This window comes from Onthophagus taurus, chromosome 7 (genome assembly GCF_036711975.1).
Source record: "Onthophagus taurus isolate NC chromosome 7, IU_Otau_3.0, whole genome shotgun sequence".
Lineage (NCBI taxonomy): Eukaryota > Metazoa > Arthropoda > Insecta > Coleoptera > Scarabaeidae > Onthophagus > Onthophagus taurus.
In genome coordinates, this window is record NC_091972.1 from 8,072,626 (window position 1) to 8,086,420 (window position 13,795).

The 13,795-nt window shown below is 28.9% G+C and overlaps 1 protein-coding gene across 2 annotated transcripts in view; it reads left to right on the forward strand.

Moving 5' to 3' along the window:
* LOC111422763 (HIF-1 transcription factor component sima) overlaps positions 1-13,795 on the forward strand; it is a 39,289-nt gene that overhangs the window by 7,268 nt on the left and 18,226 nt on the right. Inside the window, exons 1-6 of one of the 2 annotated variants that reach the window (XM_023055981.2) lie at positions 8,431-8,535; positions 8,956-9,143; positions 11,015-11,163; positions 11,411-11,593; positions 11,647-11,858; positions 11,912-12,018. In XM_023055981.2, coding sequence (XP_022911749.2) covers positions 8,534-8,535; positions 8,956-9,143; positions 11,015-11,163; positions 11,411-11,593; positions 11,647-11,858; positions 11,912-12,018 — 841 coding nt within the window. In that variant the 5' untranslated portion in view covers positions 8,431-8,533. Of the gene's footprint in view, positions 1-8,430; positions 8,536-8,955; positions 9,144-11,014; positions 11,164-11,410; positions 11,594-11,646; positions 11,859-11,911; positions 12,019-13,795 lie in introns of those variants that run through there. The other variant, XM_023055980.2, reaches the window with a different exon arrangement.

Here is a 13,795-nt window from a genome sequence, read left to right on the forward strand (position 1 = left end):
ACATACCAGACGGTATTATATTCCCCTTGACATAACAACTTGGGCGTTGATGCAACGATTCGTTGTGCCGGGGAAAGTTTTTTTCGTCTCGGATTATCTTTTCAGGGTTGAGGTCATTGAAATGGACTTGCGTCATCGTTCATCTGTTATGGTAATTTATCTTTCTTTAAAGACGTGTATCCAATATGCGTCCGTCTAAACGGGATATAAATCTTTTTAAATAGCTCACCTATCTATCACGGATTTAAATCATTTCTATTTAAATAGATTATTTGTTGTATGCGTTTTAGGGTTTTTAATATTATAGTGGGATCTGGGGAAAAACTTTTTCAACGTTTTAAACAGAATTTTATGAGTAATAATAAAATCTTGTGATGTTCTCGGAAAGTTATCGTTTTTAAGTAGATTGTGGTTTAGTAACCTTTAAGGAGTAGGATATTTTTGGGGTTTTTTCGAGAATTAAAATGTTTTTAAAATTGATTTTACTTAGAATTCGGACGATTATTTATTTTGGATATCTGGTTTTGTTTGTTTATATTTTAGATTCTTTCTTGTTTATAATATATGAACTACTTAAGTAGTTAAATGGGTGGCTTGGGTTGAGTTGACGTAATTGAATTCCAAAAAACTTCACCTTAATCATAACGTTATATGGATGTGTAGTTTTAATTGATAATGTCAATTTCTTTTAACCAACTGTTTTCATTACAATTTATTTATTTTATTAGAATCTAAGTATTTTTTAATGAGGGGTTTAAAATAAATAGAATTCTATGTATAGTTAAGCGACCAAGAAAAACAAGTTTGTTATGGGATAAGAAAGTTATTTGTGAAATTAGTCATTAAAATTAATGACTTTAAATTTGTTTAACTAATAGTAAGATACATAATAATGTATATAGTATTTAAAAATTTAAAAAACGTCATATAAAAATAAATATAAATCCAAATATGGATTGGCTTATCTAATAGTCGTTGTAAGTTGTGTAATATTGTGTAATACCGTGAAAGCGGAATAATAAAAGTCGATTTGTTAAATAATTGCTTGTAAGGTTAAACAATTTATATTTTTCTTACAAACACAACGGTTGTAACGAAAATTGGCCGTGAGAGTGTAACTAACCTGAGATTCTCGTCATTACCTTGAGCTCTAATTTTAAACTGGTGCATATCAAATATGAAGCTACTCATAAACCGAATATTCAACCAGTCTCATAAACGTTATTATTTTTAGGTGAATGTACTTGAATTATCTTGTTATTAGAACCTGAATTACTTCTTATACAATAAACGAGCATTTTAACTTATCATTAAACAAGTTTGTTTTTTCCCTACATATTTATTGCTTGTATCAATATCGATTTGGTTCCTTTTTAAAAAGTATCAAATCTTTTGCGTCAGCAATTTTAAAGAACTCACGTAGGCCTCTTCCACACAGCATCAAAAGGACATGGTGGAAAATTCGAATTGAATACAAAGTAGTGTGATCCCTTCCGCGATCTAACGCTGCAAAAAAAAAAGATTAACGGTGTCGTTGGATTTTTTTCTGCTTACGACACAAGAACAAAACGACTTAAAACCACGTGTTACGATCGTATCGTTTCGTTTTTAACCTTGCTGATTCATTAAATTGCAAACTTATTCTATTCACAGGATGTACTAGGTACTTATCTACCTACATTAACAATGCAAATTTTATCCATTATTGTGACGTTTTGTATTTTGTTGCACTTTAAACCTTAGATTTTTCATTATTACTTTAATTACTTGTACTTTTTTTTGCAATCGTAATAATACGAATTTACTTTTTTTTGTTATTAAGTATGTAAATTAAAATCTGATGTTACTTCTTATTATTATTTAATTCCAAAGTTCGTTATACATCAAAAATAACTGGATAAGATAACCAAATTATATTATTAATAATCTGGTCTATCAATTTTATCGATGTTTTATTTTTTACGTTATATTTTTTCGTCGCACAGGGAAGTTAAATTTTGTTGAAAAAGCTTATCAAATTGAGTTATTTTGGTTGCATATTCTTCGTTTTTATCAATAAGTTTTGCCTTTAAATTTGTTTTGGGACTCATTTTTTCTTCTGAGATGTGTAATTCAACAAAACCCAAGAATATGATAATGATATTTCTTCTTGAGATAGCTAATTAACATAAAGACACGTAATTAAAGTTTTTGTTGAGCTAATCTAAATTAAGTACTTCAAAATACTATAATGTTAATGTAAATACTCACCATGCTACGAAATTTTGAATACATACCATATTTACATTAGATGACTAATCAAAGATTATGACATAAACGTTTAAGTTAAGAAATTAGAATGTTTAATTATTTTGGGCCACCTGTAGCCAATTACAATAGGTTTCAATATATTTTTAATGCATTAAGCGAAAGGATCAGGAAAGAAAGTATTTTAAAATAAGGAGAAAAATTAGGGAGGACTTCGCGAGGTTGTATAGGAATTTAAATTGCACAAAAAGTAACTTTCTTTTATAAACCTTTAAGTATTCGAGAATATTTTCGATAAATGGGATTTGCCAAAAAAGGGAAATCATTTTCAGAAGGTACCGACACAGATGGAATAAAAAGACTACTTTCGAAACTGAACGTGTAACCTGAATTAAACTTATAATGATCTTCAAGATGAAGATAACCATAAAATCTTAGAACTTAAATATCCACAATGTAAAATTAGAAATATTTTTTATAATACTTTTAATGATTATTCTGACAAAACACTAGAAAAGCTTTTTTGTATGGAAATACTTAATGTAATACTTTATTATTTGTTAAAACACTGCTAAAATTAACACAAAAGTAGTGTACACAATCTACGTGTACAAGATTAATGGTCTGTTTATTGTGACGTCAGTTGTTAGGCCTTCTTTATTTAATTGAGATTGGTCGAATGCCTTAATACGGTCTTGTGATACGATCTTAAATTTCGTACTAAATCTTTTATACATTTTGTAATCAGATCTCAGTTAAGAATGCTGATACCCGCGATTTGGAACTAAATATTTTACAATATTAATTACAAGTAAATTGTTATGTTCATATAAACGTCACAAAATTCATGTTTTTGAATACTTAAAAAAAAATTAAGAAATTAGCATAATTAATGATGAAATGTATTTACTTGCTTACAAAGGAAGTTTATCTAAACTCTGTGGGCCGTAAAAAGTTCTTAATAAGGTGCATATCCTTACACATATTTTATATTTTTTTCTACGTCAAGCCACGAGCCCATCTCTTGAGAGGTCATCCTTCCGATCGTCCACACATACAAATTCTTAACGTTCTTTCTACATGTTCCTTCCACTTCTTTTTTTCTGGTTTTTTTAATTTTTTTCTATTGGAGGTATTGATTTGTTTATTTCGTAGTATAACATGTAACATCTTTTGCATAGTCTTCTTGCTTGATGCTAAAATTTACTTTACATTCTAACATCGAAAATAGGCCATCTACTTTATCTTTTCTTCTCTTCGTACCTTGTACGTCGGAAATCTCTTCGACATCTTTCCCTTCACATTTCCATTGATCTCATTTCTCGCTACTTCTCTTACAGTGCTTGATAACTTTCGTTTTCATCATTCGCCTCATTTCCTTTGCCTCATATTTTGACAACACAATACATTAGCGTATAAAAGTCTTTCTTTCAGAAACTTAGACGAAACAGCATCTTTTATTTATGTGTTAAGTTTATATATTGAAGTTATTTTGTATTTAAAATTTGCACTTCTTTTATGTGCTTTTGAAGTCCTCTCAATGTCAATGATTTTCGCATAGTCATTAACCGTAGCAGATAACCGTAACCGTTCTCAACATTCCAGTTGGACGTTATGATCCCTAACCTTACTTAACATTCCTTATCTAAGGTTAATGACTTTAGTAAGCAAACCTAACCTTGCTAAATTAACATGTAACCATTATGTACCGACCATGACCTAACATAACATTTCGTACTTTAAGTCATTGACCTTACTTATTCTAATTGTAATAATAAAGTTGTATTTTCTTGGATTAACCTAATTATACAAAAACATTACAGCACTACAAATAAATCACTCAAAATCATGAATTTGAGTTTTGCTTTGTTCAGAAATGAAGTTAACACTAGAATGTTTTGCTGTTTATGAATGATAGATTTTTGGAGTGAATGAATGTAGATGTTAGGATTCAATCATATATGATAAAATTAATTCAACTAAATAGGTTGTTAAGTTGGTTGATATAAACAGAGGTTGTTTTGGATTCTATTCGACACTAATTCATCCAATCATTTTGATTCCTAGAAAACATATTGTTTAAAGAAAACAATCGTAACACTTCCATAATTCAAAACGTAAACGCTTACCTTTCTTGATAGTTGCGGTTACAATAATTATATAATTTTCCGCAACTAGAATTTTTCCTTAATCTACACATTAATTTAATTATCATCATACATTCTCTTGTAATGTAAGTTGTTAAACATTTATAAAGTATTATTTTATTTATATTTTTTTATACAAACTGAACTACCTACTACTAATTTAACAACTTCTAACATAAAAAAATAAATTTACCTCATTCTCTGAATATAATCAACTACTAAATAACCGTGAGATTTCCTAGAAATATATAAAATAAATCTGGCAAGGTTTTGCAGTAAACTTTACGTGTACGAACTCACATAGAGCACATAGCTCCGTATTTTAATTAGATTCATCTTGTGTATCATGCTCTAGATCTTTTGTGACGCACTTAACTTTATGTGTCCGTTCAATTTGTCTAGCCTTTCATACCCCTTATTTACTAACAGACGTTATTATCGAAATAAATTAAGTTCAACGACGTTAGACGGTTGACAAAAATCATCATTAATAAGATAACGGTTATTTGCGGATTATCATATCAAAATGTTTGTTTGTCGAGTTTATATTAATTGATTGTTTATATTTGGTCCTTTCAACACCAAATTAATAATAATAAAGCATAACTTTTGTTGTGGATAATTTTTCCAAATTTTTGAAGCACTCTGATGCTTTTATACACATGTTAATGTTGTTGTTGTAAAATGTTAAGAATTATAAGAATAATTTTATTATTTAAAAAAATATGTTGCTTAATAATAATAATTTTGCGTAAGTAGTGAATGACATCTTTAAGAGAGAGAGAGAGGTTGTGTACACATTGTCTGAGGAGATTGCGAAAAAGGTACTATTACATCAAGTAATACATCAATGTTTTTTTTTACAACTTTTTGACATTATCTGACGGTTCCGAGTGGTGAAGGTATATTAAAAATTAATTTCGGATTGATTAGTCTAAAATGTTTGACGCGATTTAAAGATAAGAAATCTACTTGAGACTACTCTGAAGGTACCTTGGAAACACATTTTGAAAATATTTCGCCAAAATAGATACTTTGTCCTTATGATATTTATAAAAAAAATAAATTTCGAAACAACAAAAAAAGATATTTCTAAACACTAAGTTTTGCAACGATATTTTAAAACTTGTCAATGTATTTTTTTTCTGTATATCTTTCATATCAAGTTGTTCAAAACAACTTAAAATGTAATTTTTGTTTTTGCATCTTACAAAGTTGGGAGATTTTTTTTAAATTTTTATAATCTCAGTACTTGAGTTCGGATTATCGGATTAATCAGATAATTTCGAATTAATCTGGTCTTTTTATGGAGTGTTTTAAGATAGTTTAGATTTATTTAATCATCATTATTCTGAAATTAAATAAAAACAGTGTATGAAGAAGCTACGTGAATGTTAAAGGTTATAAGATATTAGATTTGTTAGATTTAAAGATAAATTTAGATTAAATTGATTTCAAAAGCTTTTTTATTTACTCGTAATAAATATAATAAGCTGTTTAAAATTACGATGAAGAAATAAAAATGGTTTCACTTAATGGTTAATTAATTTTAATGCTTTCGAATTAGTTCGTTAAACTCAAACTGGGTTAATGCTAAATAAATTTTATAATTCTCAAATAATTTTTTACAAATTAATTCCAGGCTCAAGTTTTTAAATCTAATTTTAACAAATTCTATTATTAATATTAATTAAAATAATTATCGGTGAAAAATTTTTGTTTATCTTGTCACCAGTTATCTTCTTATGATTGTTTCTTTTTTTTGTTATAAACGATTTCGTATTCGATCATTGTCTAATTGAACAATTAGTATCTCCTTTTTTCTTTATTTTCCAAAAAACTTTTTTATATCAACATATTATGTTGATACATCATTAGTAACCGTGATCGTGGAACATTAATCTGCGCGATTAGATAAATTTTTTTTTCGGGCTACTCTGTGAGCAGTGATTGCGGGTAATTCAGTAACATTTGGATTTGCGTCGACATTATCTCTTTTAATTCAAGTTGTGTATAATCACAGCTATGATCATCAAGTGAATTAAAAAAAGTGAATTTTTGAAGATGAATTGTCCAACGATCGGAGTTTTTGAAAACCAACTGACAAGTTGTGTTTATGCGAATAAAAAAGCACCAACAGGTTCATTTAGAGTCATCGATATTGAAGATTTTGGAAATATAGTTCAAACACCAAGTTATTGCAGTAACGAAAACGCTTTTAATTTACCCTGTACAAATGGAAATTTTCAAAATCAATTTTATGGTGGAAATTTTAATTTTAATAATTGCCCTTATTATCAACATCAAGATGAATTGATGAAGTTTGATTATGATGGTGTTAAACCAAATTTATTTCCTTCAAGAGGACCCCCAGTTATGCCCGATGGTTTATTAGCAAAATTACCTTGTAGAAATAATCAAAATTGGGATTATAATCAGTGTTACAATTATTATGCTAATGGTTGTTATAACACGTGCCAATTTGTTAATGTTGTGGATATAGAAGATTTTATGTAAGTATGATATTATTATGTATATAGTATTTGTTACATAATATGCCATAATAAAAATTAAATAAAAGTCATGTATCACAAAACTTTATAATTTTATCATTAAAATCTTGTATAATTTAAGTAGTCTGATAAAAAAGTTATTTGTAATATTTAATTAACGTATTGTTAATATCTGTGAAATTATTGATATTACTAATTATTGATTAATGATTAAAATGTTTGTTAGAATTATTTCTTAGAGAGAGATAATGGTTATGTGTGTTTAAAACGTTCTTCTATACCCAAAATAGTAATAGTACACCTAAACTTTTTGTATTAGTATCAACTAGTTCATATTATTGTTTTTTAGAGCAGTGTTTGCTGGTTTATCTACTAATAATAATGTTTTTTTAATCTTGTTTTGAAAGATTGTTGTGCCTTAAAGCGATTATTCACACTATTATTGCATCGTTTTTATATTTATTATTTAGTTATTGATTTGTAACCATCGTCAATTTATTAATATGCAAAATTGTAATGTATAGAAAATATTAAAAAATATTTTCATGGTTATCATTTAAAATTCATTTCAATTACTTTTGCGGTTTTTATTCTCATTTAATACACGCAGCACGTTTTTCGATTTAAACAACTTAATACGATTGAACTTCAAACAAAGGAAGTAACCCATTCATGTATTCAACGAGTTCGACACTGTGTTTTCCACTTATTAACAAGTCAAATGAGCCGTTTTAAACCGTGCTTGAAAATACAACCGTGAAATAACGTAAATTATTCATTCTCAAGAAGACATAATAAGGATTATCTTCTTTTGATCAAGATTTATTTATTTTGTTTTTGTTGCACACTTTCACTCTTTAAAATTCTTAGAATTGAGCCCGATTAAACCTGTCACGACATATCACTTCAGTTATTTAAGTGTAATGATTCTCGGAATTTTTTCCTTTTTGTGATGTCTGCAACAGATTGATGGGAGAAGGTTTTGGGTCAATGATTTTGATTGATAAGAAAGTGAAATTCTAGGAATTTTTTTATGAAATTTACGAATAAATAAAAATTGTCTTGAATTAGTCAAGATTTTATCTTAATATAAAGACACCTATTTATTTGCTTATTACAAATCCACTTGGAAAGGTTTCAAAAGCAACGTAATAAACAAGATTACTAAATACGTTTTTTAACCTTGTTTTATTGGAATTAATTCTTTTTTATGGTATTTACAAGTTAAGAGTTTCCGATAAACAAATTAATAGCGCCTTGGCAAGGTTGATTGGTTTGAATAATTAATTCTTGCAAAGTTAAAACTATATGTTTTCCTGATAACTTTTTATTTTGGTTTTTTCATTTCTCTGGGATTCCATAAGTCTTGAACCCGAATCTTATTTGATTTGATTCCGGTGAACCTGAACGTACGTCAGCAAACTGAGGAGAAACGTCTGACGCGACGTCGTATCGTCGCCGTTCCGTCTTAACACAACTGAGTCCATGCTAATTTAGTTCTCACTGGAATTTCAACGTTGATAGTTACTTATTGTTAGTGAGTGCATACCGAACGCCCATCCAACCTAAAAACTAAACTTTTTCGAATTACTTCCTCGTCTTGTTTTGTTTAAAAAGAAACAGAAAATGTAAGTTAAATACAACGAAATGGGTCAATTACTTCGTTCTTAAATGTGTATCTTTGGATAAAACTAAGGTCGTCGTTACGACATTGATAAACTATCTCTCTGTTTTAATTGTCTAATAGATAATTCAAGAAGAGAAATACGTTTTAAATTGAGAAAATTTTAATATCCGATTATAATATTTGAATTAATGTTTATATTTTTTGTTGATTATGTAAATAAGAATGTTTTGGCATCTATTTGATTATAATGAATAGTCATATGATGGTCTCGTGGTTTTCGGGAAACTCTTGGAATATTTCCAAAATGTTACGTCTTGTTGATTAATTTCACTTCATCAATATCTCTTAAACTACACTCAATCTACAGCTAATTCTTCAACAATATCAAATATTTTATTAATATATATTTATTTTGTTCTAGGAATAATGAAAAAAGAAAAGAAAAATCGCGAGATGCGGCCAGGTGCAGAAGATCAAGAGAAACTCAAGTATTCACGGATATGTCGGAAGCGTTACCGTTAACGCAACAACAAGTGAGCCAGCTGGATAAAGCTTCCGTTATGAGACTTGCTATTGCTTTCTTGCGTGTAAAGCAAATGATAAATATAGGTTAGTTTCAGCACGATATTCTCTAAATAATTCGAATTGACTCAAATTGACTTAAATTAAATTTTTTTAAAGATAGTGCAAAAGTCACGTATTTTAAGTCTTTCTACTAAACGGGAATTTTAAAGAACTCAGACTGATAATAATCACTCAGCTGCTTGCCACGATACATAAAGCAATATTTAGTATCAATACAACTATTAATACTTAGTATTAAATTCTGCTCGAGTTTTCTTCTTATCGTCATATTCCTTATGTTTATTTAACGCGAAATCCTTCAATTATTTCTCAATTATAATATTTCTAGTTCTGATACTATTACTACTGAATAATTGAATAATAAATTGTATATAATGAATAATTAACAGAATAAGTAAGAAGTAAACGTATTGTTTGATCTTAAGGATATAAATGGATATTTTGAGGTCATACTGTATCCAATAGATCTAAGCTATTGAAAATAGTTAAGAAAAGTGTATCCAGCTAATAGGATTCCGCATTTTTTTGGGGTCATTCTAGTTAATTCATAGTTACTTTTTGATCTTTTTAGGGCCATCTAAAAACCTAAATTCATCATATAAACCCAAATTTGCTAAGACGAAGATATTTAAAGTCTCAGCTCTTTATCGAAATTCACTAAATTTCTTTTATCCTTATTCGCTTTTTGAACGCTCCAGGAAATTTATGGAGTTCGAAGTGTATGAATTCAGCACTATTATTCTTAAGAGATCACACTGCTCTTGGAACCATCACATTGATGGGTATTTCCATCCATTTCTTCTTGATATTTTAGGATGTTAACAATTGGTGGTTATCATCATCATTGACACCACAAGCCCTGGTGGGTCTCAGCTCTCTTTTATCTCGTGCCTTGGCCTTCCAGTTTCTAACTCCCAACATTTTTAGACTTTCTTCCACCTGGTCCTTATATCTGCTTCTAGACCTGCCTCTATTGCGGGTTTCAAATACTGTTTGGCGGAACATTTGCTTTGGGAGTTCCTTGTCATCCATCCTTTCTAGATAGCCCAGCCACCTTAACCTATTGATTTCTGACGCATACGTGAAGACTGGTCTTATAAACGTTTTAGTTTACTCCGCCTGACGTTAATAGTTTTCTCAGTTCAAGGTAAACTCTATTAGCCATATACAGTCTTCTTCTAATTTCTGCAGTTATTATGTTATTTTCATTTACCTGGGTTCCAAGGTATATAAATTCCTTTACACCTTTGAACGTGTATGGTTCACTAATCAGATCTTCAAGTGGGGTTAGCTGAGCGTTAACCTGCAGCCCTTGCCTCCCTGCTGTCCCTTCCAATACTCTTTTTGTTCTAGCTATTATATCTATGTCGTCGGTGTATGCTAATATCTGTACCCTTCTATTAATAATGGTTCCTCTATTTGCTATACCTGATTTTCGTACAGCCTTCTCCTGAGCTATGTTAAACAGTAGGCATGATAGGCTGCCCCCTGGCGTAGCCCCACGCCTGTCGAAAAGGATCTTGATAAATTATTTTGGACCTTCACTTTACACTCAATTTATACTAATTGTATTAAATGTATTAGGATATTGAATATTTGACTTTCATTGCGTTATACAGTGACCTTTTATCGACACTATCGTAGGCACTTTTAAAATCTATATTCAATAATTGGCGATCATTTTAAATTATTTGTGTTGAAAACGTTTATGGCTTACTCTTAAGTAAGCGATCTAGTTATTATATTCACGAATCAGATTATATTTTGTTCTGTTATTAAATAAATCTTGTTGCACATTTTATCAAAAATGAAGCATTTTTGTTTGACTGATACTTTTGTAACGTTTTATGTAAAAATTCTTTTTTATTAATGATTCATTTTTCATATCTTTTAAGTTCCTGAAGTTGCGGTTGAAAAAGAAGAAGTAAATCTTGATGAAAGCGTCTTCTTAAAATCATTGGAAGGATTCCTTTTAGTTCTATCGCCAGAAGGAGATTTTGTTTATTTGTCAGAAAACGTCAGCGAATATTTAGGTATTTCACAAGTAAGTAAAAATATCTTCTGTTATCTCTTTCTTTTAAATTCATTGTTTGAACCTAAATTTCTCATCAAATAACTAAATATATGGAATGTCTGTAAAATAAGAGATATCCATCATTAAGTTTGTAAATATTTTCTTTAAGTAGCAAAAAAATGTTCTCTTAAAATAAAACTTAAATTTAAAGACATGAAATATATTTCAAGGTCATCCAGTGATTAAATTTCTCTTATTAATAATTTTTTTTTTATAGATTGATTTAATGGGTCAAACAGTTTATGAATACTCTCATCCTTGTGATCACGATGAAATTAGAGAAATTCTTTCAACAAAATCCCATGGAAGTAAACAAGATAAGAAATCGTTTTTTATTAGGCTTAAGTGTACATTGACGAGTAAAGGAAGATCTGTGAATTTAAAAAGTGCTACCTACAAGGTAAACATTAAATCATCAATATTAATTTCAAACCTAATTGAAATATTTTTTAGGTTATTCATGTGACTGGTCACATGGTACAAAAATCTTTTAAAAAAGACATTAAAGATAGTAATAAAGATGATGCTAAAGGAACCATGCAACAATGTCTAATAGCTATAGGACAACCAATTCCTCATCCTTCTAATATTGAAGCTCCTTTACCGCATCAAACGTTTTTAACTAAACATAGTCTCGATATGAAAATTACTTATGCTGATGAAAAGTAAGATTTAAATGTTATTTCTGGAGCCACATTCACTTTTTGAATGATTTTAGAATGGCTGAGTTTCTTGGATATAAATCAGAAGATCTAATGGGAAAATCAGTTTATGAATATCATCACGCGATGGATTCTGAAGCAATCAGCTCTGCATTTAAGTGTCGTAAGTATAGGCAATTTCTTTTACAATGCTTTTAGCGCCATCTAGAAATCGTCCACTTTATTAAGTCACAGCGACATCTATGCCTTGTATGTCAAAACTTTTAGAGTAAACTACAATTTTTTTAATTTCAAAATAAATTTGTTATGTTATCGATTAAAGAAACCGGAATAGTTTTTATATCCGACGTTCAATTAAAAAGTCGTTGACGTTATTTTCCATTAAATTCTATTTTAGTCTAGTTGTTACAGAAGTTGGAATCGATTTCTTTGCGAAACGTTAATTTATTTAATGAGGACATTGTCTTGGGTGTTAAAAAACGTTTCCGTTTTATTCGTTCTCATTTTCGTAGATGAAAATGGAAAAATACCCCGACTGTCCGTCGTCTTTTTTTACGGTCGAGACACATTTTTATAGACTCGTTTTGTTTTCTCCTTTTTGAATTGAACTCTCCGGAATCATAATTTTTGTATAGGGGGAGGTAATTTCTTTTTATAACCAGCGAGATTTGTAATCGTAAAATATAATCATTTTTTTTATTGTTTTATATTTTTAAAAGCTTTATTTTTTTTTCTCAAGTGTAAAATGCAAGAATTTATGCAAGGATTAATTTCAAGTTCTTTTTTTTTTACTTAATCTTTCTAAATATACTTTGGCATACCACCAAAAAGGTTCAATTTGGGTGAATATGAAAAAGCTTAAAAAGAAATAATTTTGAATCTACTGCGAGATTTAAGATGCCGATATATTAAACATTTATTAACAAGCGCTGACAACAAGCATTTTTTCAATTTAAGGTCGTTGACCAATAGTATAATTGAGTACTTATCCAATAATATGTAGGGTGATACTATTACAGGTATAAACGTTGTCAACATAGATTACACTTTTCTTACAGTTGAAAATTGAAATTTATACAGTAAAATTCACTTAAGATGCAATATACAAAAGTATATTTCCATAGAAACTAGGAGAAAGTACCTATTTACTTTATCCCACATAAAATGCAACATGTCAATATAATTTGACAAAACCTCTAGTTTTGCACTAGCATTATCACTTTATCCAAGCAAAACTTTTCCTTTGCAAAACTACCCAATACCTGTACTATTAAGCTATTCATATATTGCGAGTTATCTGAAATTCCCTTTATATGTATGTATAATATATGTATAATATTAGATTATTAGAGTTAAAATAATTATGGAAGCAATTAAAAATTTAACAACTTTTTAAGATAATTATCTAAAAATGACTTAATGGTTTTTGAAAGTTGTGCTTTGTTATAAATTTAAATGCAAAAGGTGTTGTTGATTGGTACATTCCAATTTCAACAATTGCCATGAATATTTATTAACCAAAAAAGTAATTACTAAAAGAAGTCACGTTAAAAAATCTCTTGTATAACATCCTTTCAAAAATGAAAAGAAAATAAACGGTACTTTAACAAGAAGTCGCGTTGCTAAATTTAATGTACCCTTTAAATTATACACAACGATTATAGTCGGTTCATCTTGTATTATTTTTGGCTGCCCAAATTTATTTTTGATGTACCAGATAGGAATTTTAGTCGTGTATCAAACTGTTATTGTCAATTTTTTTAATAGAAACTTTCGCCAAGAATTTAGTAGGTGAATGACACGAATTCTGTTTAAAATCTTTTCCCAGTTTTTAAAAAATTTTTATTTATTAATTCTTTCTATCTTATCTTGGTTAGGTAATAAAATAATTTTTTATCACCATTTTTATAAGTCTTTCCCAAAGCAATATACTTCGGAGC